Genomic DNA, 25,651 nt, shown 5'->3' on the forward strand with positions numbered 1-25,651 from the left:
GGCAGCTTTTTGATGGACTCTTTATTTGCATCACTGTGTGAAAACATTGTGATGTTAACTAACTACTGACTGTTGGATTATTACAGACATATACTTGGTATTTCATAGATACTTCCAAATTAAACTTTTTGCGGTGACATGATGACATGCTAGGTGTCACTCTGGAATTCTTTTGTGCTACCTTTTTTTATCAATTCGAACAAAATGAAACAAACCAAAACAATAAAGTTATGATCCTGCAAAAATGCAGACATTGGACAACCGTCAGCTACAAGTCTTTTCTGGACACCTGGTCATGTTTGATGATAGTTTCATGATCAAAGCTGTGCTGAATCACAGACCAATGCTGTGGACAAAAATGTTCCAATGTTACTTTATTTTGTGTGTGATTTGAGATAACAGCAAAATAACAGTATTTCATCTATGTTTGCTGGGATCCCTTTGGGATGGAGCGTTCTCACTACAATTATCTGACAGATCAATAAAGTATATACACTCCTGCATTTATTAGAACTAAAATAAGAATGAGGCACTAATAAGTAGGACCTGCTTTGGAGATGACAAGTGATTAAAAGACAGTTAACTAATTGTGCATCCTATTAAAGAGCCTTTGAAGATAATCAGAGGCCTTTTGTTGAACAGGAAGTGTGCTTTTGTACAACATTTAACGCACCTAGAAAACTGGTGTTGTGTTTGATAACCGATTAAAGCTGGTCAAAAGTTTCAGCACGTCTGATTTCAAAGACTGGTGGACAGATTTCAGGGCCGACACTGTACATGCTTTTTCCACAGAAAAACATTACAAATGTAAATAGTTTATTAAGTGAAAGATCTGAAAAGATTTGCATTTCTGGCATATCATCTTTATTTGTGCAAACTGGTTCAAACAGGATCAAGTGTTTGTTTTAAATATGTTGAAAAAAATAAATATAAATACATGTGAGTATAAAGATAAAAAAGGAATTCATTTTAAATAAGTGTGACGTGCTGCTGAATGCATCCTGTAAAGATTTAATGAAAAACACACAATGCTGAACTCACACATGTGGCTGTGGTCTCGGCTCTAGTTCAGCCCTTCAGTGCTTCACTCTGAAACAAGCGAACAAACGAGACCGCCAGTACATTTTTGTGGCTGAAGTCTTCACTGTTAACCCCACAGTCACAGCTCGGATCCTTCAGATTTATTGATTCAAGCCACGCTCTCGCTTCCTTTAGAGGAAGGACTTCTGTCTAACCCGATACGGTACGAAGCAGGCACCAGTGAATTCAGCTGAAGCTGTTTGTGCTCACTCAGATGTGAGCTATCCTGTATCCAAATGGTGCTAATAAGCAGAGCTCAATCACAGCAAACTTTCAAACATCGTTACAGGCGGAACGTCCGAGTCATTCAAAGAACAGCTTGTGGTTCTTCAGGTGTGTGAGAGAGCAATCATTACCTGTGAGATTCTGTGAGCCCATAGGTTACACCTTTCAAGGTAAAAAGACACATGCAGGACTATGTACAGTAAAAAAGAACTACAGCTTTATAAATGAAACCCACAAATGGGTGTTCCTGAGTAAGGCTACGTTCACACTGCAGGCGAAAGCGCATCAAATCCGACTTTTCTGACCCTATGCGACCCATCTCCGATCATGGTATGACAGTGTGAACGGCACAAATCCGATATTTTCAAATCCGATCTGGGTCACTTTCGTATGTGGTACTGAATCCGATACATATCCGATGTTTTAGAAAGCGACTGCTGTGTGAACGGTCATGTCGCATTAAATCCGTCTTTTACGTCACTGACACAAGACAGACGCCAATTATCAGCGCCGGAGAAGACATCGCGAACGCTTCCTGGCCATCCAGTGTAGATGTCAGTGAAACTGTTTGGAAGACAACGTGAACATTTTATTTGTACTGTATAATCTGACACTATCCTGTGAAGCACCGCTCCTCTAAAACAGCAATAAGGATCATTATTAGGCCATATGTAAATAACAAATTAACTTTATAACTTAAAGCAAAATTGGGAAACGTAAAGTCCGAAGTCTTTATATTAAGGGCAATCAGCCAAACAATACTGTTTGCTCTGGGTCTAAACAGAGCACGTTGTGTGTGACGTCTTCTTTTGCGCATGCGGGCCGCTTTGAGCGTTCACACTAGAGCGCGTTTGCTGTCGCATTTTATTTGTAGTGTGAACAAGCAGACAAAACAATCGGATTTGATAAAAAAAAAATCAGAAGTGAGCATTAAGACCTGCAGTGTGAACGTAGCCTAAGTTCCTCATAGTTCATTCGTGAGCTGTTCTTCTTCAAGATGAAATGACAAACAGTATAACAGATGGATGTAACTACTGGGTTCTTGAGAGCTGCTTTTCCGCTTTCACAATCTTGGTTAAAAAACAGATGTGATAAGCTGGGTTGGGTCTGACTGTGAAACTACACGCAACTATTTACTTATGACTGACAGTTTGTTAGCCAGTGAGCATGTTGCTTCATACCACAGATAATCCCACAGATAAAGGGAAGGATCGATATTTACACCACAGACTTTAGTTTGTATTCAGTATGACCCAAAACAAGGGACCAAGCCCAGCAACTAAGCAGGAAAGTATTGACAGAGGTCAGGACAGAAAGCAGCTTTCCCATAGACCTCTACAGAACCAGAGGTTTTTATGCAACCACAGCTATTGCCAGATACAATGCAGGTTTACAGCACTTCCACATCGACCTGGGCGCTACGTCCATGCTTCATATATCTACAGAGACAAATAGTGTCCAACAACTGTGATCTGGCTCGGACTGACTGCAGTTATTCTCAGACAGGTTGGCAAAGGTTTGAAAATACCTGTCATCCTGCAGCTATGTCACTGTTTTTGGAAGAAATTCTGTTTTAAGAATATGAGATTCTGGCTCAATATAAGAAGCCAATGTGAATGTCTGTACATGTAGACAACAACATATCTGCAACAGGCATCAACAACTGAATTTGTTTATCACAATTTATTGTCACATTTTGACAAACTTGATCCAATTCAGTTGCAAACCAATAGCTACTGCAATAAGATGGCAAAGACTCCTTTTTATTGACAATTTGTTGCTGTCTTCATGTCCCGAAAGTTGAAAACTCAACTGTGAGTGGTGCCAGACCTGATCCTGTTCTTCAAAAACTTTGTTTTAACAGTAAAAAAACTCCAGCAGAGCCAGGCTCAGGGGGTGGCAGCCATCTGCACTTCCAGTTGGGGTGAGGGGAGGAAGACGAGACAAAAGACAGGCTGTGGAAGACAGACAGAGATTAATAATAAATAATGATTAAAGAGTGGCATATAAACACATAGTGAGTGAAGAAACACCCAGTGCATCATGGGAATCCCCGGCAGCCTACGTCTATTGCAGCATAACTAAGGGAGGATTCAGGGTCACCTGGTCCAGCCCTAACTATATGCTTTAGCAAAACATATGTTTTGCTAAAGTTTGAAGCCTAATCTTGAAAGTAGAGATAGTGTCTGTCTCCTGAATCCAAACTGGAAGCTGGTTCCACAGAAGAGGGGCCTGAAAACTGAAGGCTCTGCCTCCCATTCTACTTTTAAATATCCTAGGAACCACACGTAATCCAGCAGTCTAAGAATGAAGTCCTTTCCTGGCCTTGACACTGTACTGTGGGGTCTTTAAGATGAGATGAGGCCTGATTATTCAAGACCTTGAATGAGAGGAGAATGATTTTAAGAAGTGTGGACACTGTATTGGAAAAGAACATATGTTAGTGACTGGTCATTAGGCTTGGTAAGTGCACTATAGGACTAACCTCACATGTGCTGCACTTTGCAGACTTCCATTTGTCAGAATAACACATTATCTTGAAAGCTCCGAGCCCCTGAAAGCACCAAGCATCAAATCATTCCCACTTCCAGCATGGAACTTGCTAACAGGAACTGTAGGTCCTGAGAAACAACACAGAATCATCCGTCAGCCCAGGGTTTCTCTCTTCGAGCCGTAGCTGCTTAACCTAGAATGATGTTAGGAGAAAGTCTGTGATCAGCTACGTACCTTTGAGGAGAGACAAATGAGACAGGAGGCGGAAAAATGCATGCTTGAAACCTTTGGTGGGAAAAATAAAGTCAATTCAGCTCTCATCATCCCTCAGTCGTCACTGTGTGGAACCGCCATTTCTCTCCTATCTTACTGTCTGTGTGTGTATACGGTGCGCTGGGTTTTGTGCAATGCCGGGACGTCACCTAGATTCTTGCCTTCTGGTTTTTGGAAACTGTCGGAGAGCCGCACGTGCCTGTGTGGGAGCCTGGGATCGTCACCGCTGTGTAAGTAATGATTGTCGCACACTGTAAATAAACTGCACTTAACCTGAGACGTGTTCATGACAACAACAATCAGGCAGAAGTCCCCGAAATCAGGAAAGCCCAAACATCATTTACTCTGACACAATTTACCTCTTACAGGACGTTAATCATAATCATCACAAATTATTAACCCTGTAAAATCCACCATGTGACCAGCGACCTGTTTTAGGTTCAGATCTTGACAGCTTGGCAGGAATGATGCTGAAGATGTCAATCATTAATTAATGTTTCAGTTTTAAATGTGACCAGTTCATTTTTTCAATAGGCTGTATATCACAGGCTTCAAAGATGTTTAACCATGAGTTAAACATTCCTTACCTTGTGATGCTGCCGGCCTCCTAAGCCTCTGACAGTGGACTGTCTGTGTGTTTGTCCCCCTGAGTACATCAATTGGTGAGTGCAACTTTTTACTACAGCAACTTCATATTAAAGGAATAAACTACAGTGGTCTCTGACAGATTCAAGTTTGTTAACATAAACAAGGAGTCTTCACATGTCTAGCATGTCCTTTGTTCAATATTGATAAACTTCACATACAAAGTCCTGAATGACCAGGTTCCACTATATTTTAATGACCTTATAGTATTAATTTATCCCATAGTGTAATACCATGACCTGATAGCATTACAATAGAGCACTTCAAATTCAGATTGCAAGCCTACTTGAGTTTCTAAAAGTGCAATGAGAGGCAGATCTTTCAGCTATCAGGCGCCTGTCCTGTTCAACCAACAAAAAAAAAAGAAATCATGGAATCAGTCTATAGACCAAAATGTGTTCTAAACTTTGGACTCATCGATGGAGCCACCTTTGGCAGATAAAACCCCTGACAAACTAGGTCCATACCAGAGGGTACTGCATGGTGCTGCAGAATGCTGTGGTAGCTGTTTTGGTTCAGGGAGCCTCTCACTCTGTACAAGTCACCGACCCTGGATCCAGCAAACAGCCCCAGACCATCACACTTCCTCCTCCATGTTTGACAGTTGATGCCACACACTGTGGAACCATCCTTTCGCCTACTCGATGAAGATCCTGCGTGATGAACTCAACATTTCTAGTTTTGATTCATCAGTCCATAACACCTTCTTCCAGTCTTCAGTAGTCCAGTGTTTCATGGCCCAGCTAAGCCTCTTTGTCTTATTCTGATGTCAGTGGCTTTCTTGCTGCACCTCATCCTGTCAAACCTGCAGCTCAAAGTCTTTTCCTCACAGTTGAAACTGAGACTTGCTCACTACGACCACTATTAAGCTGTGCTTGAAGCTGTTGTCCTGTGAGCCGCCGATCACACAGGCTGTTAACTCTCAGTAACTTGTGCTCTGGTTCAGTTGTGTCTTTGGGTCTGCAGACTTCTTCCTGTCACAGTTGGTTTCTGAGTGACTTTGGATGGTGAAGGAAACTGTACTCACTGACACCTTGACTTTCTTTATAGTTTCTCTGTAGGACAGACCTACACCATTTTTTTGACAACACACTACTTTCTGCAGTACAATACTGTTCAACTGATGCTGACGAGGGTATGGTACCACAGTGTGTTCCAACACTGCTTTTATACAGACAGAGGGGGTTGGAAGTAATCCAGAAAAGTTGGAACACCTGTAGGAATTAGAAGCACCAACTTTCAAGGCTTGATCAACCTCCATTTCTGCAGAACAGCTTGTTAACCCATGTTGTTTTCCCTGAAAAAGGCCTTTTTGGATCATTCTGAAATGGACATTATTTTTCAGTTATGGGTAACCTTACTTTTTTTAACCTCTGGTAGTTCACCACTTTTTTTTACCATTCCGAGCTGTTCATTGGACTTGAACAACTTGAATTGGAATAAATAACTTGAAAAATTGGGGTGTTCTAAAACTGGTAGTGTCTATTTAAAATCTTTAAGTTTCTGACTCTACTAAATTATACTTCTTTAGCATGTTTTTATAATCAAAACTGATCCACCCTGGTCACTTGGTGTTAAAAACCAAACAACCATTAGTTTCTGTAGTTTTTGCCCAAAGTGTGTCTTATGTGGCAACATTAAAATTGCTTATGCAAGATACTTATTACTATCCATAGTAAATTTAATTCAGAATGCAGTTATTGAGACACATAGTTCAATAGGGAGGAACCTAGGACAGACAACAGAGCTGTGACAGTGACGGTGTTCAACCTTGTTTTCCAAAAGCACTGTTTTTAAGTTCAAGCTAGTTTGTGCATTAATTACTTATAGGTTGGTCTACTGAAATTCATTAATATCATGTCGCTCTTCAGTTCCCTTTCAGCTGATCCAGAACGCTGAAGCAAGAGAACTAATTTGGTCTAGAAAGAGGGACAATATTTGGCACTCTGGTTCCTTCAGCCTTCGAATGGTTCTTCTATTATGGAACCAGCTTGGATTCGAGAGACACACTCTTAAGATTAGGACATTTACTTCTAACGGTGTATATTGCAATATAGCATAAAGATGGTCGTTGTGTTGTTGGAATATTTATCTGGAACCACTACAGATTGTCTCATATGTATTTTATTACTTTCTTATGATTGAAGAACTAAGCCTGGGTCATTACATGTCAGCAATTGACTGAGTGTACAAAGACTCTGTTAAATAAAAGGTGCTTTGCATGCATTTCTTTGATGCCTTGGCTAAGCAAATGAACTTCACAGCAGTTGTTTACAGTACTCCACATGCATTTAATCCTGTAACACTGGTCATTCTGACTTTGTGGTTCAGTCAATGTAAAGAAAGGCCAACTTAAAGCCTCACAGGTTCCCATGAACTGGGAAACATTAACCCCTCATGCTCATTAGCCACGTGAGTGGGGCCTGAATAGATGGACAGGCCTCCATTTTGAGAAGAGGAGGGGGAAGTTCAATCAAAATCCACCTGATTCTTGGCTGAGGTCCGTGTCAACTGCTGTGTTGTTGTGTAAAGCAGATAATGTGATTTCCGGACAACAGTTCTCTTCACACTTCTCTGCAGCAGCGGCCCCCTGTGAGGTAAAACTCCTTAAGATGAGCTCCAAGAGGGAGATTTTCTAAATACACTGGACTTAAGCTGACATTCAATAGGATCCTGAGCCATTCAGGATGCTACAGCCTGGTCCATTAAAGTGGCTAAGAACTCGCACAGCACTCCTTTATATTTTAGCACAGGGTGATACGAGGTGATGAAATGGGCGGAGGAGCTGTGTCAGCCAGTGGAACGGAAGAGTAATGGCTGACTTCAGAGAGCTGATCTAATTTCCACATGCACACTCAAATTAGAAATTATATTAATGCAGTGTCACACAGGAATGTATTCCCAATCCCTCATCGTAAACTCGGCCAACTCGTACAGTGATTGTTTTTATTATTAATGCTAATTCAAACCACTTGCATGAATCACGGCTCTTTGTATTATGCTGTACCTTGTCACACCCCATCATTATGTTCTAAATGCTGTTCAACTCTATGAACCTGCCTTTCACTAGCTGGGCCCACGTCCTCATTTTAGGTGTGACAGCGTTTTAGTAGGTAAAAGTGAATGCTTTGACATGAATTGAGCTGCGGTTTGGGGAAGGCCTCGAAGGGGACTGGTGATGGCTCCTGGGCCTGGCAGATCCCCAAAGAAGGCATCCCCTAGAAGCAGTAATAACTGTACGTTACGAAGGTTGGCGACCTCAGCTAGAATAATTCAATTTTCAATTCAACTTATTTATATGGCACCAAACCACGGTGACAGATGCCTCAAGACCCTACAATGATGTCTAGAGGAAAAACCCAACAATCGTATGACCCCCCAATGAGCAAGCACTTTGGCGACAGTGGGAAGGAAAAACTCCCTTTTAACAGGAAGAAACCTCCGGCAGAACCAGGCTCAGGGAGGGGCGGGGCCATCTGCTGTGACCGGTTGGGGTGAGAGAAGGAGAACAGAACAAAGACAAGTGCAGGGAGAGCAAACGCTGAGTGACATCGCCACCCAAAGGAGAGGAAAATAACTGGTGGCAGGCTAGCGAAGCTGAACAGCTCTCAGTAAGATAGTCGAGGATTCCATGGAGTGGAGTGAATGAGCTCGGACAATTAGGAAGGAATGGCAGGAGAAGAGATCAAAGGAAACTGTGAACAACGGAAATCTTAATAGATGAATGAGGGGAACCCTCGATCAGGTAGCTACATGGCTCGACTTAAACTGAAGCTCTGACAGAGAAGTACGCTGGATTTTGAGATTTGAGGTAAGGCTTGACAGCTCGTAAAGCTTGTGTGAGCTTGTCTTTGAGTAGAAGATGGAGAGGGGGTGCTTAGCAGGTTAATTACTTCAGATAAGGTATTGATAACTACTGTGCTTATTTCTGAAATGAACAGAAGTGACAGCAGCAGCTTGGGGAGGGTTGATGAATTGAAAAACTGATTAGAGGAAAATCGTCTTCTATAATATTAACCCCCCAAATCATCAGAGAGTAGAGTGCGAGTCCACTGAACTTCATTGGAGATAATAAGCTGTTTAGACGTAGTCGGAACCGTGAGTCGGCTAAGAGAGCGGTCTCGAATGATGGTGTCGAGGGTGGATGATAGATAATGCTCATGAAAGCACATGAGAAGGGACGCCATGAAGAATTATGCACATGGCGCAGATTGGATGTCTTAAAAGGAGCGATAGAGGACAGAACCTGGCATCCCGGTGCCACGAAGGTTCGCCGGTGCTTTGCGAAGGCAGGAAAGATGGCAGAGAAACTGGCATCTCGGTGAGGGAACAGTTTGCTGCTACATCTTGTGGAAGACTGGCATCCTGGTGCCAATGCTGCTACTGTGTTAGGATAGGAGGGATAGAGGAAGAGAAGCTGGCATCCTGGTGGCAAAGCTTGCTACTGTATTTGGATAGGAGGGATAGAGGAAGAGATGCAGGCATCCCAGTGCCAACACTTGCTACTGTATTGCATAGGGGGGATAGAGGAAGAGAAGCTGGCATCCCAGTGCCAAAAACATGCTGCTGCATTTTGCCAATATGGGATACGGGAAAAGGAAACTGGTGACTCGTTCAAAGAAATGCTTGCTGCTGCGATTGGATATGAGGGAAGGACCAAGCATCCTGGTGCCACGAAAGCATGATGCTGAATTTTGTGAAGGATGGATAGAGGAAAGGGAAACTGGCAACGCATTGGTAGAAGGCTTGCGGCTGCTTTTGTAAATGAGGGATAAGGAAAACCTGGCAACCCAGTGCCTTTTTTCCTTTTTTCTTTTAAGCAGAGAAACTGGCCATTTTGCAAATGAGGGATGAGAACTTGGTATCCGGGGCTAGAAGGATTCGTTGCTGCTTTTTGCCATGATAGATGCGGAGAAACAGATAGTTCGGTAGTAGGGAAGCTAGATGCTGCGTTGCAAATGGGGGATGAAGGAAAACCTGGCAACCCGGTGCCTTTTAATTTGATTCATTTATTTATTTTTTCTATGCTGAGAAACTGGCAACCCGATGGTAGAAAAGCTTGCTGCTGCTTTTGTGACTGAGGGATAAAGGAACCTGGCAACTCAGTGCCTAGGTTTGCTGCAGAATTTTGCAAAGCAGGGAGAGAGGCTGGGAACCTGGCAATGTCTTGCCCAAGAACACAACGACCAAGACAGACAAAGCTGGGGATCAAACCAGCAACCTTCCAATTGCGAGATGAGCTTCCCAACCCCCTGAACCACGGTCGCTCCTAAAGGAGGAAGGAGCACAGAGCTGAGCTTGTCCCTGCTACCTGGCGAAACTGCTAGAAGGTCATCAGCATTCGGTCTCTCGGAAGCGCTGCCGTGAAGTTCGGTGTATTTCTTGGATTGCCGGAGGAAAAGCGATAAACGCAGAGGTTGAGTAGTTGTTCATCTGATGTGCTGACGGATGAGAGGACGATTGTAGCGAATGGAAAGGTGAGTAAAATTATGTTATGTTATGTTAAAATTGTGTTATGTTAAAGGTAGTCGCTGAGAATGAACAGCTTGCAGAACTGGGGGAACTTATACAGATGACAACCGGAAGGAGAGTGTTTGGAGGCGTGGTCTTGCTCCTGAAATTCCGATAGATAATCTCCAATTAAAATTCAGGAGGGATGTTTACCAAAATATGAAAGAAAATGGCAAATAAATAAATAAATAACCTCAAAATGAATTAAAATGTTTACTAAAATTCATTACTTTTGTGCTTCACTTAGTGTAACGGTGAAACCATGGGGGAAAAATCTTCTGTTGTGTGCTTGAATGGCTGTGAGTCAAAAAGGCCCAGTATATAAAGGCGTGTCTCAGGCTACGAGCTTTGTTGTATGCTTTACTCTGATTAATGGAATGATGATGTACGAACATAAACATACGTCACTGTGTCAAAGAAAACTTAAAACTAGCATGTAAGAACTTTAACTCACCGTCAGGATTAATCCCCCTCCCCGACATCTACACTGTACAACTTCTGCATTTGACCTGAATATAATGTCTGCAGGCCACGACACAGAACGCAGGTTTATTGTTCTTCCATGTTGAAAAAGGAAGTTCACAGGACTCTGTGGAGTTTGGTGAAAAACTAAATGCATCATTACTGCTGCCATAATAATTGTGAGGGTACGTAGCATCCATGTGCTACAAACCAGATGCACTTGAGCAGGTCTGAACACCTCTTTAAAAGCAGATGTTTTGACAGTTTGCCAGTCTCGAACATTCAGGTGTGCATTAACACAATGCCAGTCTTTCCCAGAGTGGCCACCTGTCACAGTCCTGGGTCGTTGGCCCAGAATTTAGAGTTTAGGGATGTTTAGAGTCTTCTGTGAGCTCATGATCTGTTCTTTTGGATTAGGAGATGTGGTTTATCTTTTAGCTCTGTATCTAAAGTGTTGTGAAAAAATGTCTGACCATTCCTGATTTGTCACACTTACATGTTTCAGGTCATCAAACCAATTTTAATATTAGAAAAAAAAGCCTGAGTAAATAGAAAATAGAAAACGTTTTTAAAAGATGATTTCATTGATTAAGAGGCAAAAGTTATCCAAACCTACCTGGCCCTGTGTGAAAAAGCCCCTCTTATTAAATCATGAACTAACTGTGATTAACCACAGTTTTTGGAAAGCTGAATTCAGTTTCACTAAATACACTCGGGCCTGACGACTGGCAGACCTGTCAAATCAAGAAATGAATTAAACCTCTATGAAGCAGGCTGAAACAGCAACACAACATGCCATGATCTAAAGAAACACCTGAGAAACAAAGTCAGAAAGGGTTACAAAGCCATTTCTAAGGCTTAGTGACCAGTGAACCACATTGAGGACCAACATCCAGAGTCCATGATTCAACAAAAAGAAAGAGATTCCATGGGAGAGTCCAAGGAGAAAACCACTGTTGACCAAAAAGAACACAAAGGCTTGTCTCAAATTTGCTAAAAACATCTTGATGATCCCAAAGACTTGTGGAAAATATTCTTGGTTCAAGTGCACTTGGTCCCTGCAGCAGGATAATGATAACACACCAGCAAGTCCACCTCTGAAAGAAAAACCAACTGAAGACTTTGGAGTGGCCTAGTCAAAGTCCTGACATGGAATCTGATTAAAATGCTGTAGCATGACCTTAGAAGGTTCATGCTTGAAAACCCTCCAATGTGGCTGAATTACAACAATTCTGCAAAGATGAGTGGGCCAAAATTCCTCCATAGTGCTGTAAAAGACTCAGTGCCAGTTATCGCAAATGCTTGATTGCAGTTGTTGCTGCTAAGGGTGGACCAATGCGGCGTGGCCTTTTTCACCCTTAATAATTATAAACTGCATTTAGTGGGTTTTTTGTGTTATCTTTGTCTAATATTGAAATCTGTTTTATGATCTGAAACTGTCACAAACATACAAAATATGGGAAATCAGGAAGGAGGCAAACACTTTTTCACACCACTGTAGTCCCTAAGAGTAGTAAAGAGCATTGATGCCAACAAAATAACCATGCTTATGTTGTGTATGTTGTGGACACAACTGTAAAGTGCAGAGAAGCTTTTTGTATATTTTATGATGTGATAATGGTACCGTTAAACTATGTAAAATAATACAACCAAAAGAAACAAATCTTCTTAATCAAATTTGGTGTTCTGTTTTAAATAATCTCAGCAGATATTTGTGTTTAGATATTTGCTTTGGTTTGATGTTACAAAGTAAAAAAATGTTCTTCAGACAGATGGAACCAAAACAGAAATGTTTGGCCTTCATCATACAGCTGTTCCGAATGGTGATGGGAAGATGATGATTTTGGGCCATTTTGCAGCCACAAGACTCGATCATCTTAAAATCATTGAGTTGACCATGCATCTTTGCATGCATCTAGAGTCAGATTTGAAGTCATATGTCCAACATCTAAAGCTTGGCCAACATTGGTTGATATAACAGGGTCCAGTCTCAACCTGACTGAAATGCTTTAGTGGGATCTTAAGAGAGCTTTGCACAAGTGAAAGCCAACAAACTTCAATGAAGCAACATTGTAAAGAAGAGTGGGCCTCAGTGAAAGTCATGCTGAAGACAACTTCAAGTTATTACCTCTAAAGATGCTTCTACAAGCTAATGAATGATGGGGTATGCTGCGCCTGTGACTGTATGGACTCACAGACAGACTCACAGCAACAGTGTAACGTGAAAGCACAGACAATTGTGTTTCACTCATCAATATTTTAATATTAATCTAATTACTATAGTTAATATGAATGGTGTCACACAGGAATGCCGAGACAACCATTACTGGGCTCTGCAGTTCTCCTATATTCTTCAGTGCTGTGCCAACAGTCCATATTGCTTTTTATTTAAAACTATGGCAGCAAATCAGACTTTTAACAAACCTGTATATAAAATAAAATGGCCAAACCTTGCCAAACATGAAGCACTGACAAGCAGTGTATTTTGTTGTTTAGGTATGCAGGCTTTTTAAGAGAAACTAAACCTAAATTACATCAAACTTTACTCTTTCATTGCTGGTTCAACCAATCCACTCACATCATCGGGTAACATAATCTCACCATCCTCCAGATTCTTTTTATTGCCCAAGCAGAAGTTCCAAGACGTAACATTCAATCTGTACACGGATGGCCACGCTCACCAACCCAGCCTATCTGCAATGCTCTGTGCCCAAAGTAAAACACATTCGTAATATATTATAATGTCACTATAGTTTGTTTTCTTCTCAAGAACTGAACACCATCTGTGGGTGAAGTGCATCTAGTTTGATCTTTGCAAATCCATATATTTGATTTGAGTTAGCAGGCTCGGTAAGCATCTCCATTTCCCACACTTGCCACAGGAGGGTGTAGGTTCTGCAATGGCAACATCCTGGAGCACCACCAGGTCCAGGGCAGCACCCACCACAGAGAGCACACTGAGTCACAACACCAGTCATCCATTCATCCAGTTACAACAGAGTTTGCTATTTAATCCTGTATGACCAAATCAACTGCAGCAATTCTAGCAAAAGCAATCGAATTTAACCCTCGGCAGCGTCCTCCTCGTAAGCTCTCAGCGCTTGCAGCAACACATTCAAAAGTGCGTACATTCAAAGGCCGTCTTCTCATGAACTGCATGTCAACCCTGTAAGCTCAGTCTTCGGGTTGGCAGTAGTCCACACATTCCAACCAACTTAAAATGGGGAAATTTGGGAAAAAATGGGAAGTGACGGCGGTAAGGTAAGGACCCATGTTGTAGGTGACGTCAGACGCCGGAGATTTGGCGGAAAAAAACAAAACAAACGAATGGTAGCCTAGAATTTAACAAAGTTTCTTTAATCTTCAGTATTGTCAAATAAACTAACCAACTGTCATATAACTAACAACATCTGCCCTATCATCCCTAACACCCTGGAGAACAACGAGGAGAGTATAGACGCTCTCCAAGAATACATCGACCGGTGCTTCGAAGATTTAGTAATGAAGAAGGCCCAGAGCATGTCTTCCCCGGCCAAAACTGAGACGCCATCATCTAAAAGATATCGCCCGGCAGACTCCCCCGGCACAACATCGCCTGCCGGCAAAGATATCGTCGACATCCTGGAGTCAATCGATAAGCGATTGTCCAGTTTTGATGCGAGGCTGTCCCTGGTGGAGATCTTACACCGGGAATTTCAATCTCTAAAAGAATCCCTGGAGTTCAGCCAGAAGCAGGTGGAAACACTTGCTGCAGAAAACGCCACGCTACGGGACTCGGTCAAATCTCTAATCGAAAATGTGACCCAATTAAACTTAGAAAATAAAAAAATAAAAGAGACCGTTATGGATTTACAAGCCCGTAGCATGAGAGATAATCTTGTGTTTTCTGGTATTCCAGAGTCTGCCGGAGAGGACCCGGAAACGACCGTGAGAAGCTTCATTAAAATCCACCTGAAGCTGCCGGAGGACACGGTGAAAAACATAGGGTTTGAAAGAGTGCATCGCATCGGGGCTCCGAAGACAGGAAGCGGGAGACCGCGTCCTACTGTGGCCAAATTCGGCCACTTTAAGCAGAAGGAGCAAGTGAAGAGTCGCGGCAGAGAGCTGAAAGGAACGGACTTCAGCGTGAACGACCAGTTCCCCAGAGAGATCCTGGAACGACGCAGGGTCCTGTTCCCAGTCCGACGTAGTTTTATTCAGAAAGGCTCCCGGGCTGTCATCGCCGTGGACCAGCTCTACGTGGACGGACAGCTCTACCGCGACCCCGGCATCACTCCATGGCTGTATTGACCGCACACCAGATAAGAATCCCCTACGCTATTCTCTTCACTCACACTCTCTTGTATTAACTTTTGCTTAACTATGTAATATCAGTTTGCTAATTTAGTATAACGTTACCGTCACTCTCCGCCAATGCTTTAATTGGAATGTTTCCGTTCTTATTTCTTTTTCCCCCTCTCTCTCTTGTCGCTCACCTTGCTCTTTGGTTTCCTTGCTTCTCTTTTCTTTCACTATGTCGATCACCTGTTTCCCTATCCATCCACAAACGACACTGTCTATTTCTGCATGCTCACTCTGCACGATCACGCACACACATACGTTTAAAGGCAACACATTTACAACAGCCACACAGTGCACACAGATATAGGACACACACGCACACATTTGCTCATTTTAGTTATTATGCACACACATAGTCAGACCTATGGAGCTTCACGCTGCGCATTTTCTTCTCTCTATTTACAAAAAAAAAAAAAAAAAAAAAAAAAAGATGATGTTTCCATTTTCCTCACCCGTCTAAGCAAGACACACAGCATATGTCATTAGCCACAAACACACAACTATGGGCACGCTAAGGTTTGTCTCATGGAATGTGCATGGAGCTGGCTCTAGGGAAAAAAGGTTAAAAATACTTAACCAACTTAAAAAACTACAGGCAGACGTTGTTTTATTACAAGAAACCCACATGCCTGTCACAGGTCTGAATAAACTTAAAACACCTGAGTTTCCTAATGTGTTCTCAGCCTGTTATAATTCTAGACAAAGAGGAGTAGCAATTCTAATACATAAAAATATTAATTTCACAGTACTCGATACAGTTATAGATCCAGAGGGCAGATTCCTAATAGTCAAACTATCTATACTTAACCAAAAGCTAGGTATTGTAAGTATATATGGTCCGAATGTTGATGACCCCTCATTCTTCCACGGTTTTTTTAGTGCACTCTCCGAACACTTAGATTGCACAATTGTTCTTGGGGGAGACCTCAACCTGGGACTAAATGAAGAAATGGATAGGCTCAATACAACAGGAACTCAGCGTAATTGGCAGTCCACAAATATAATCAAACAGTATATGAGCGACTTTGGTCTTTGTGATGCATGGCGCTCCCTCCACCCTAACAGTAAGGAATATTCTTTCTTCTCACATGTTCATCACTCCTACTCTCGTCTGGATTATTTTTTGGTCAGCAGCTCACTGCTGAGGGACATTTCAGACACTGAGATTCATCCTATAGCTGTCAGCGATCATGCTCCTGTATCTTTAACACTAATGCAGAAGAATAATACCACACCAAGTAAAAACTGGAGATTTAATACATCGCTGCTCAAAGATGAAGAGTTTATCAAATACTTTAAAAAAAGAATGGACTTCATATTTAGACTTTAATGACATTCCTGGAACATCAGCATCTGTCCTCTGGGAAGCAGGGAAAGCCGTGATGAGAGGTAAAATAATCTCTTTCTCATCACATAAGAAGAAAGAAGAAAACAAAAATATTCAAGAACTGGAAAAAAACATCAAATCCTTAGAAAAAGCCTATGTATCACACCAAGATCAAGAAATATTAAACAATTTACGCAAAACAAAACTAGAATTAAATGAAATTATTAATAAAAAGACTAAATTCTTAGTACAAAGACTTCGCCTGCAAAATTATGAACACGGTAACAAATCCGGACAATTTCTTGCTAACCAGTTAAAAATCAATAAAGAAAAAACAACTATATGTGCTGTTAAAGATTTATCTGGGAATACAATATATGATCTTAAAAAAATAAACAAAATTTTTAGGGATTTCTATGAAACTTTATATACACCACAAATAAACCCATCTAAAAACGAAATTGATCAGTTTCTGGACAACATAACTCTTCCAAAATTATTAGACACCCAAGCAATGGCACTGGATTCACCACTGATGCCAGGTGAACTCCAGGAAGCCCTGATAAGTATGCCCAATAATAAGGCTCCAGGTCCAGACGGCTTTCCTGCAGAATTCTACAAAGAATTCTGGACGATTCTAGCACCAGTTTTTCACAGAGTGTTGCAGGAAATCAAGGAAAATGGCAGACTTCCATCAAATATGAACTCTGCAAATATCAGTCTCTTACTAAAACCAGGCAAAGACCCTGTATATCCCTCAAGCTATCGTCCAATATCCCTTATAAATGTAGACCTTAAAATAATCTGCAAAGCTCTCTCGAAGAGATTAGAGAAAATAACCCCCCTCTTAATTCATCCTGACCAAACTGGTTTCATAAAAGGTAGGCACTCATCAACAAATACACGTAGATTACTTAATTTAACAGACTACTCATGCAGCAAAAACATTGAAACCATAATATTGTCTCTTGATGCAGAAAAAGCGTTTGACAGAGTTAACTGGAAATTTCTATTTGCAACTTTACACAAATTTGGTTTTGGAACCTCTTTCATAAACTGGTTAAAAATATTATATAATTCTCCAACAGCTTGTGTCAGAACAAATGATCAAACATCCTCCAGCTTCTGTCTCCTGAGGGGCACCAGGCAGGGATGCCCACTCTCCCCTTCACTGTTTGCAATTTTTATTGAGCCACTAGCAGCAGCAATTAGACAGAATTCAGTAATTAAGGGCATAAAATGTAAGAAAGTGGAACATAAAATCAGCCTTTATGCAGATGATGTGTTACTTTTTCTCCAAAACTCACAAACCAATATCTCTGGGGTGATTGAATTGATAAATTCTTTTTCAAGAGTCTCAGATTATTCAATCAACTGGTCAAAATCTACAGTTCTTCCGATTAATTGCTCCTTCCATAATTCTTCTCCTACACCACTGCAATCTGGAAATATAAAATATTTAGGTATTAATGTCTCTCCTAAGCTTTCAGAATTAACTAAATTAAACCACATCCCGCTTTTAAAGACAGTAGAAAGCGATCTGGCTAGATGGAAATCTTTACCCATATCACTCATGGGAAGGGTTGCCGCTATAAAAATGATGGTCTTGCCAAAAATAAACTATTTGTTTTCAATGATCCCAAATAAGCCATCACAAGATTGGTTCAGATCTCTAGACTCATGTATTTCTAAATTCCTTTGGAAAGACAAACCCCCACGTATCAGCTTAAAAACATTACAAAGGACCAAGGATAAAGGAGGATTAGATCTGCCTAACTTTAATCACTATTTTTTAGCCAACAGGCTTCAGTTCATCTCTAGATGGTTTAAACACAGCTTCTCAGATGAGCCCTGGCTAGATGTAGAACAGGCACTATGTAATAATCTAGAAATTTCAGACCTACTATTTATCAGCTCAAACATCAAAAGACATGAATGCTTTAAAAGCATCAACATCAGCTCTTCTCTGACAGCATGGTGGGAGTTTCTAAAAATGACAGCGTCCTCATTAATCCCATGCAAACGTACACCTATCTGGAACAACCCTGACATATTACAAAACAATAATATGATTAATTTTCCAGAATGGAGTTGTAAAGGAATTAAATACTTAGAACATATATTAGAGGGAACAGAATTTATTCCATTTGACAGACTAGTTACACAATATGGGATCAACAAGAAAAGATTTTTAGAATATCAACAAATTAAATCCATAGTAAAAAAGAGATTTAACCTCAGTCAAGCTGAATTACAAACACCACCAAGTGCGGTACACTTTCTTACTCTTAAATCCCCCAAATTATTATCTAAAATATACAGAACACTTTCTAAAATAGATGAATCAATATCCCTTCCTATTGCAAAGTGGGAAGCAGATTTATCAGTAAGCTTAGACCAAAACTTCTGGTCTCAGATTTGCTTAAAAACCTTTAAATTGATTAAAAATCCCAGTCTGCAATTAATACAATACAAAATACTACATAGAGTGCACTATACTGGTCATCGGATGTTCAAGATGGGCTTTACATCTTCCAACAACTGCTCACACTGTCAAGGCAATACACCAGACAATTACATCCACGCCCTTTGGTTCTGTCCACCAGTGCAGAAGTTTTGGCGTGAGATATGTGAAGACTTATCAAAGTGTCTGAAATGTAACATTCCAGCCTCCCCTTTAGTATGCTTGCTGAGCAACTTGGATGAGGTCACTGCAGAAATAAACACAGCCCACATTGTTTTTACAGCCCTATGCATTGCCAAGAAAACGGTCCTTCTTAACTGGAAAAATAAAAATAATCTTAATTCTAATCAATATAAAAACCATCTAATAGATCACATTAGTCTTGATACAGCCTCTGCCACCACATTTGATCAATCCCTTTGGGCTCCTTTGATCGGCTTCATCACCTAGTGGGGGTGGGGGGTCATGGTTTGGTCCTGCCTTCGCTATTGTGGTTGATGTGGAGGTTGGGATGGGCTTAGGGCGCCAGGAGAACCCTAGAGACGTTATCCCTGGAGGGCTCAACCCAGGGGGTTGTGGTCATAACCTGGTGAGTGGCTCTGGTCGCTCTTAGAGGGTGTTCTCCTCGTGGCTGCGTGCAGCGGGGCTGGGGGATGGTCTGTACTGGCGGACGTAGGTTACTGGCCTGGTAGCCTGGCTGCCCCTGAGTGGATCCGGGGCAGGCGGGGGGCTTGGGGTTCGGGGGTGCTTCGTCTCCGTGATGGGGCTCTGGCTGGGCCTTGGGGGCTTCGGTCCTCGTCGGTGTGTCGCCGAGGTTGTGGGCCGGTGGGTGCACGGGGCTCAGCCCTGGCGCAGGGGGCCTCTGGTGCATCGACCTAACTGGGGGACTCTTCAACTGGCAGGGAGGTTGTTCCATCCTTGCAGAAGTCCACTCTGCAGGTGGGGAGAGACACAGGAGAGGTGGAGAATAAACCTAACCTGGGTGTCTGTTGTCTTGTGTAGTCTGGAGATGATTGAATGTTGGGGTGGGTATAGTTTCCTCTGCGGTGGGGTGGGGTGGGCCTCCCCAGGTCCTGTGGGGCTTAGCGGTGCTGCTGCCGTGGGCCCCGATCGGGATGGGCCTGGGCTCCCTTGCCTTGGTGGGTACTAGAGGACGGGGGTGCCTACTGGGGTCAGCCGGGGAGCTGGCCCTAAGGAGGGGCATCTTGCCCCTCCCTTCTTTTCCTCCCCATCCCCGGCTGCCTCCCTCTTCCCGCTCCACCACACCCACCCACACAGGTAGGGCCTCGGGGTGCGGGTGTGTCACCAGGGTGCAGGGGAGGCATTCCCCCCCCTCTGTCCCCTTCTGGCCACCTGTGCCTCAATTTTATTTCACAACTTAGACATCCACATTATTCACACTCTCATAACACACACACACATATATATATATATATAGGGCCTTGAGGGTGATCACGTTAACGGCGTCCAGAGGACGGTCTGTGTATTCAACCCTACCTCTGGCGCCGGTGCCCACCTCTCAATTTTAAATCCATGTAGACATTGAGGGTTCTCGGGAGGGGCCATGCTAACACCTGCTGCTCTCTGGCAGCAGCACCATGCCCTCCCTTGTTTTAAATGCACTTTAGAACAACACGCAGCAACACTACACATGAGCGGGAGGAGGGAGGTATGGGGTCTTCACACACCCCCGTTCTCTACTAGCCATCGGGGCGGGGGGCTGGGAGGAGGTGTTGGCTGTCCGATTGGCCTCCCTGCTGCTGCGGAGCCTGGGGCGGTCTGCTTGCCTCCACCCCGGGGGAAAGGGTCACATCTCTTGGGTCTGGGTGCTGTTCCCCCCTCTGGGGGCGAGGGTACCTGGACCCAGGGCATAGAGTATGTTTGGGGAGTATGATTGTGTGTACATGTCTATGTATGTCTGTCCCTACGTTGGGTGAGTGCTGAGTGTTTGTATATGTGTGCATGAGGGTGGGAAAGCATGTTTATGTCTGTGTGTGCCTGTTTGTCTGTGTCTATATGTCAGGTCGAGTCTTAGACTCCACCTCCCTGGGTACTCCCAGGCCCTCCAAGTGTGGAGGCCTATCTCCCCTCACCACACTCCCTGCTGGTAACTGATGCCCTCAGGGGTTGGTGCATTGGTGGTTCTTGGTGTCCGGGGCTGGGCGCTCAGGTATGCACCAGCTCACTCCCGGTGGCTACTTGGCGGGGCCCGATGCCTGTCGCTCGGTCAGGCCTCTTCCGGGGCAAAGGGGGCCCTCGGGCCTCCGGCCTCGGGGCCTGCAACTCGGTTCACTCTGGCACAGCTGGCTGCCGGCAGAGCCGGCGGGCACGCCGGTGCAGCCCCCTCTGGCTTCTGCTCCGTGGCTACTGGGTGACCCCTCGTCTGGGGATCTCCTCAGCCCTTCCCAGGAAGGTGGCACGGATGCCCCTCCGGTGGTACTTCTTGGGCTCTCGCACTCTGGGTCCTCTGGATGTCTGGAGCCTGGATCTCCTCCATGCCTGCTTCATGCCCTGGGGGACGGGGCTATGGGCCTCCACACCCTCTAGCAGACCATTACATGGGGAAAACCTTTTGTATACAAGCGCGTTGAGCCACACAGGTGTGCACACGGGTGTTCACTGTTCGTAGACATAAACTACACCTTTCTTAGCTGCTACTTCAAAGCACATTGTGCGCTGTCTGTCCTGCGTGCTGCACAACAACTTTCAATATTTAGTATTTACTGCTGTTCACACACAGCTAGATTAACGTGATGGTGTTGTGTTTAGTATGTTGCTTTGTTTTTGTTTGGTTTTTTTTGCTTGTCTTCTCTTCTTTTTCTCTCAACAGGTGATCCAGGAGATTTTTTTTTTTTTTCTTTCTCTTTGTCTTTGTAAGTGCCCTTTCTCACTGTCCCTTTTCCCTTCTGTTTTTCTTTTCCTTCCTCTCTTTCTTTCTCCCTCCCCCGTCATGTCTGTCCCATCTGTAACAACTGAAAATAAAATAAATAATAACAACAAAGTTTGATCAAATGGACCAATACGGCAATGCCATGATGATCCATTTGGCAAAATAAATCCATTTGGTATCCTTGTTGGTCTTCAGACAACAATTCTGACGGCTTAAGAACCAAATGGGACAGACAAAAAAAAAAAAAAAAAAAAAAAAAAAAAAAAAATGGGGAAATTTGGCTCAAGTCACTTTGCTGTTCAAAATTTTACAGTATTACTCTCACAGGGAAATCTAGCCACAGTTATAAAAGTGCAGACCATGTCATTCATTGTAGAGGAAAACAGGAGTCTCCAGGTTAGTGATTCTCTCGCCTGCAGAGTGGTTTTTCTTCACCAGAGCGTTAACTGTGTCCACTCAGCATCTGCAGCATCCCCCCGTTTGTTTTAAAATTTTAAGTAGACTCATGCTTCAAACTAAGTCCGCAGAAAAATTTCCTTTTAGTTTCTAAGAGTCTGAGGTGTATTTCCCGAAGCCTGACCTGCACTGGCTCGTTACACTGCAATAATTATCGGCTTTAAGGGTTTTACATTTTTTCACTACCAAGTTATATGAGCTGGTGTAACATCGAAGTTTATCTCTGGAGTTCAGTTGGAGGCCACAACGACTTTATTGGGTAGGCCTGGATTCTCGAAGCCTGTATTTAACGCTGTTGCTGCTTCAGCTACAGCTGACTTCACGTCAGTCTTCTAGCTTAGTTTGAAGTTCAGTGAGTGTATGCCTGCTGGAATTAAGTGTTTTGACAGCTGCCTCTATTGTTTCCCCCAGGAGGAGCGTGGGACGAGAGCGAGCAGTGAGCACGGGGACTGCAGAGACACAGGAGCAGAAACAAGGACGTTTTGGGAAGAAGACAAAGCACAGGAGTCAGGGGAGAGCACGGGGTTTTGTATGAACTGTTTACATTACTGTAAATAAACGCACTGCTCATCATTCATCAGTCCTGCATCTGGGTCCTCATTCCCCACTTCCCATGGTCTGCCACACAGACCGTGACAGAATAATCCCGCCAGATGGACCCAGCAGACTCAACGGAGAGGCTCAGGAGGGAGGCGACGGACAGAGTAAATATGCTGTGTGAGCTATGGCTGATCGCGTCCGGGGAGGAGTTTCGTCGCGCCGTGGAGAGCTGATTGCAGGAGATGCTTTTTCGCTTCCCCTGGGTGACAGACTCTCTCTATCCTGTTGTGGCAGATTTTCTGCTTAACACCCTCCATCTCTACTCTCCTACTTAGGCTGCTCACCAGCCCGGACAGCCGGTAGATTTACAGCCTGACACGCCGGCCCCGTCGTCTACACGGAAACGATGTTCGCGCCGCCGGCGCTCCTCACCATAGCTGGATTCCCAGACATCTCAACAGCCGGTTGGGGTGAGTGATAAGGACAATTTTTCGTCTCCCACACCATCTTTTGTGTTTTCAGTGGACGGTGACACCGCTAACGCTGCGGTGGGCCAGCTGTTAGCGCAGCTAGCATCGCCTCAGTCAGAGGTCTCCACACCACTCACTGCTTCACTATCCACAGCGGCTGTGCCACCATCGTCTCGTCTGCCTGCAGCCACCGCTCTGCCATCTTCTCCACTATCTGCTGCTATGGCGAAACCCGGACCTGCTCAGCCTGAGCCGGAGGGGCTCGTGCCGCCCGCCAGAGCTGCAGCGCTGCCACCACTGGTAGGCTGCCTGAACTCTTTGGTTGTAGTCGCAGGTCACCTGAACTGTGACTGCTGCTGTCAAACCCTTAACAGGATGCCTGACTGCCACCGGGTCGGCCGCCTGAACTGTTTTGCTGCCACCACGGTAGTTGGGGGGTCATTAAACTGTTTTGTTGCCTCCGCTGGAGTCGCGGTTGAGCCTCTGGGACTTTTGAACTTGACGGTTTGGTCATTTGGGGTTTGGTCCCTGCCCTCCATCCTGGTACCCCCCACCGCTCGCCTGTGTTTTTTTGTTTTTTTTTTTCTTTCAGGGTCGTCGGGAGTACTGTCACGGACCCGGCTCTGGGGCCTTGGGGAGCCTGTGCTGCCAGCGGAGGAGCTCAGCAAGCTGGAGGATCTCAGTGAGCCGGAGGAGCTCGTGCTGCCCGCGGAGGAGCTCAGCAAGCTGGAGGATCTCAGTGAGCCGGAGGAGCCCGTGCTGCCCACGGAAGAGGTCAGGGAGTTGGAGGGACCAGTGCGTCCAGCACGGCCACCACGTCCAGCGCGTCTACGTCCTGCGCGGCCGCCAAGTCCATGCCCACGTCCTTCACGGCCCCCACATCCACGTCCAGCACGGCCACCACGTCATGGATCGTGTGCCATGCTACACTGTGGCTCACAGGAGCTGCACCACCGCCACTGGACCCATGGCAGGACACCTGAGATGCAGCACCGCTGCCACTGGACCCATGGCAGGCCACCGGAACTATTTCGCCGCTGCTGCCGGACCCATGGCCACCCGCCGGAGCTGCGGGGTTAGTGTGTGTGTGTGTGTGTGTGTGCAGCTGATTTCTGTTGGCCAAGTTACAGGCACCTTCAGGCCTGGTGGGTGTGGCCCTGCTGGAGGACTGGCCACGCCTGAAGTCCTTGCCACACACCTGCTGCTGATCAGGACTCGTCGGGGGAGCTATTTAGGAGAGTGAAGGAGCTCCCACCGACGCGGGATTATTGTGTGAGACTTCATGCCAGTCTTCTAGCTTAGTTTGAAGTTCAGTGAGTGTATGCCTGCTGGAATTAAGTGTTTTGACGGTTGCCTCTATTGTTTCCCCCAGGAGGAGCGTGGGACAAGAGAGAGCAGTGAGCACGGGGACTGCAGAGACACAGGAGCAGAAACAAGGACGTTTTGGGAAGAAGACAAAGCACAGGAGTCAGGGGAGAGCACGGGGTTTTGTATGAACTGTTTACATTACTGTAAATAAACGCACCGCTCATCATTAAGAGTCCTGCATCTGGGTCCTCATTCCCCACTTCCCATGGTCTGCCACACAGACCGTGACACCTACACATTAGGAAAGTGGATGGATAAAAAAATGAAACCCAAATACACTGATAAAGCCAGACAGGATTACCTGGTTACTGGATACTATATTTAGAAGTGGTTTACAACGAATGTCTCTTTAAGAAGAGGGAAACTTTGTTGTTGAAGAAATAATGTTTAGATGTTAAAATCGAGTGTTTCTTTGACACATGCACACACCTGACCTCCTCCAGGTACGGCTCTGAGGCTCACTAAAAGTGAACCTGACTTTGACCTTAGCATAGTAATCAGAGCACAATGTTTTAGGGTGAAGTTGACCCTGTAAACACATGTCATTACTATCAAGAGACCTAAACAAGGGACCACAGCTTGCTGCTAGCTCTTTTCAGTGTTCATTTATGGGGTTGCAACCAAAAATTTAATTAACAAAAGAGATAAATACCCTCGGGGCCAAAAGGACTGCAGTGGGATATTTTAGGGGTTACCTACAGCTGGTAACATGGTCAGTTTAAAATGGATGAAAACTTCACAGTAGTACATTTTTCTCAGTGCCTTAAACAGGACTTTTATTTGTGTTAGGTAATCACAATGTCAAGTTTATTATGTAAGCAGCAAGTTGTGGGTGGGACACACAAATGCACATGTGCTGTGGACCCTACACTGGAGAGCAGCTCAGTGTTTAGCACACGTGTGTTAGGACGATCATTTTTCTTTGTATGAACTTGTGCTATCGTTGAGTGCAGTATCTGGTGAAGTATCCATTTTTCCTAAATATTGCCACAGGTTTTCACCTTTCAAATCCAAGGAGACACATTAACCTGATTCTAGGTAGAAATGAAATGTACACACCTGTGTGAACATACTGTGCAAAAATAATAACAATTCCCTGTGACAGT

At 44.1% G+C, this 25,651-nt stretch overlaps 1 protein-coding gene and 1 long non-coding RNA gene across 9 annotated transcripts; one reads left to right on the forward strand and one right to left on the reverse strand.

Moving 5' to 3' along the window:
- Positions 1-2,228: 2,228 nt before the first annotated feature.
- LOC109205066 (uncharacterized) lies at positions 2,229-5,314 on the reverse strand. Its single transcript, XR_002064532.2, has 3 exons — positions 4,033-5,314; positions 3,791-3,926; positions 2,229-3,260 (listed from the first exon to the last, which is right to left on the reverse strand). It is a non-coding gene; the product is annotated as an uncharacterized LOC109205066 (long non-coding RNA).
- A 939-nt stretch (positions 5,315-6,253) lies between these two features.
- Positions 6,254-24,735, forward strand: LOC102078811 (uncharacterized). 8 transcript variants are annotated; one of them, XR_003213950.1, is made up of 5 exons: positions 21,958-22,696; positions 22,797-22,884; positions 23,043-23,177; positions 23,332-24,449; positions 24,550-24,735. XR_003213950.1 is itself a non-coding variant. In XM_013265621.3 (4 exons), exons 1-3 carry the CDS (start codon positions 23,114-23,116, stop codon positions 24,418-24,420), a joined length of 861 nt encoding a protein of 286 aa, XP_013121075.1. In that variant the 5' UTR covers positions 21,958-23,113; the 3' UTR covers positions 24,421-24,449; positions 24,550-24,733. The 8 variants fall into 8 exon arrangements, 1 of the variants encoding a protein (XP_013121075.1); XR_003213951.1 differs by having other exon boundaries at positions 22,797-22,871; XR_003213949.1 differs by adding an exon at positions 6,254-10,193 and having other exon boundaries at positions 22,579-23,177.
- Positions 24,736-25,651: the final 916 nt, after the last annotated feature.

The sequence above is a fragment of the Oreochromis niloticus genome, linkage group LG14, assembly GCF_001858045.2.
Source record: "Oreochromis niloticus isolate F11D_XX linkage group LG14, O_niloticus_UMD_NMBU, whole genome shotgun sequence".
Taxonomy (NCBI): domain Eukaryota; kingdom Metazoa; phylum Chordata; class Actinopteri; order Cichliformes; family Cichlidae; genus Oreochromis; species Oreochromis niloticus.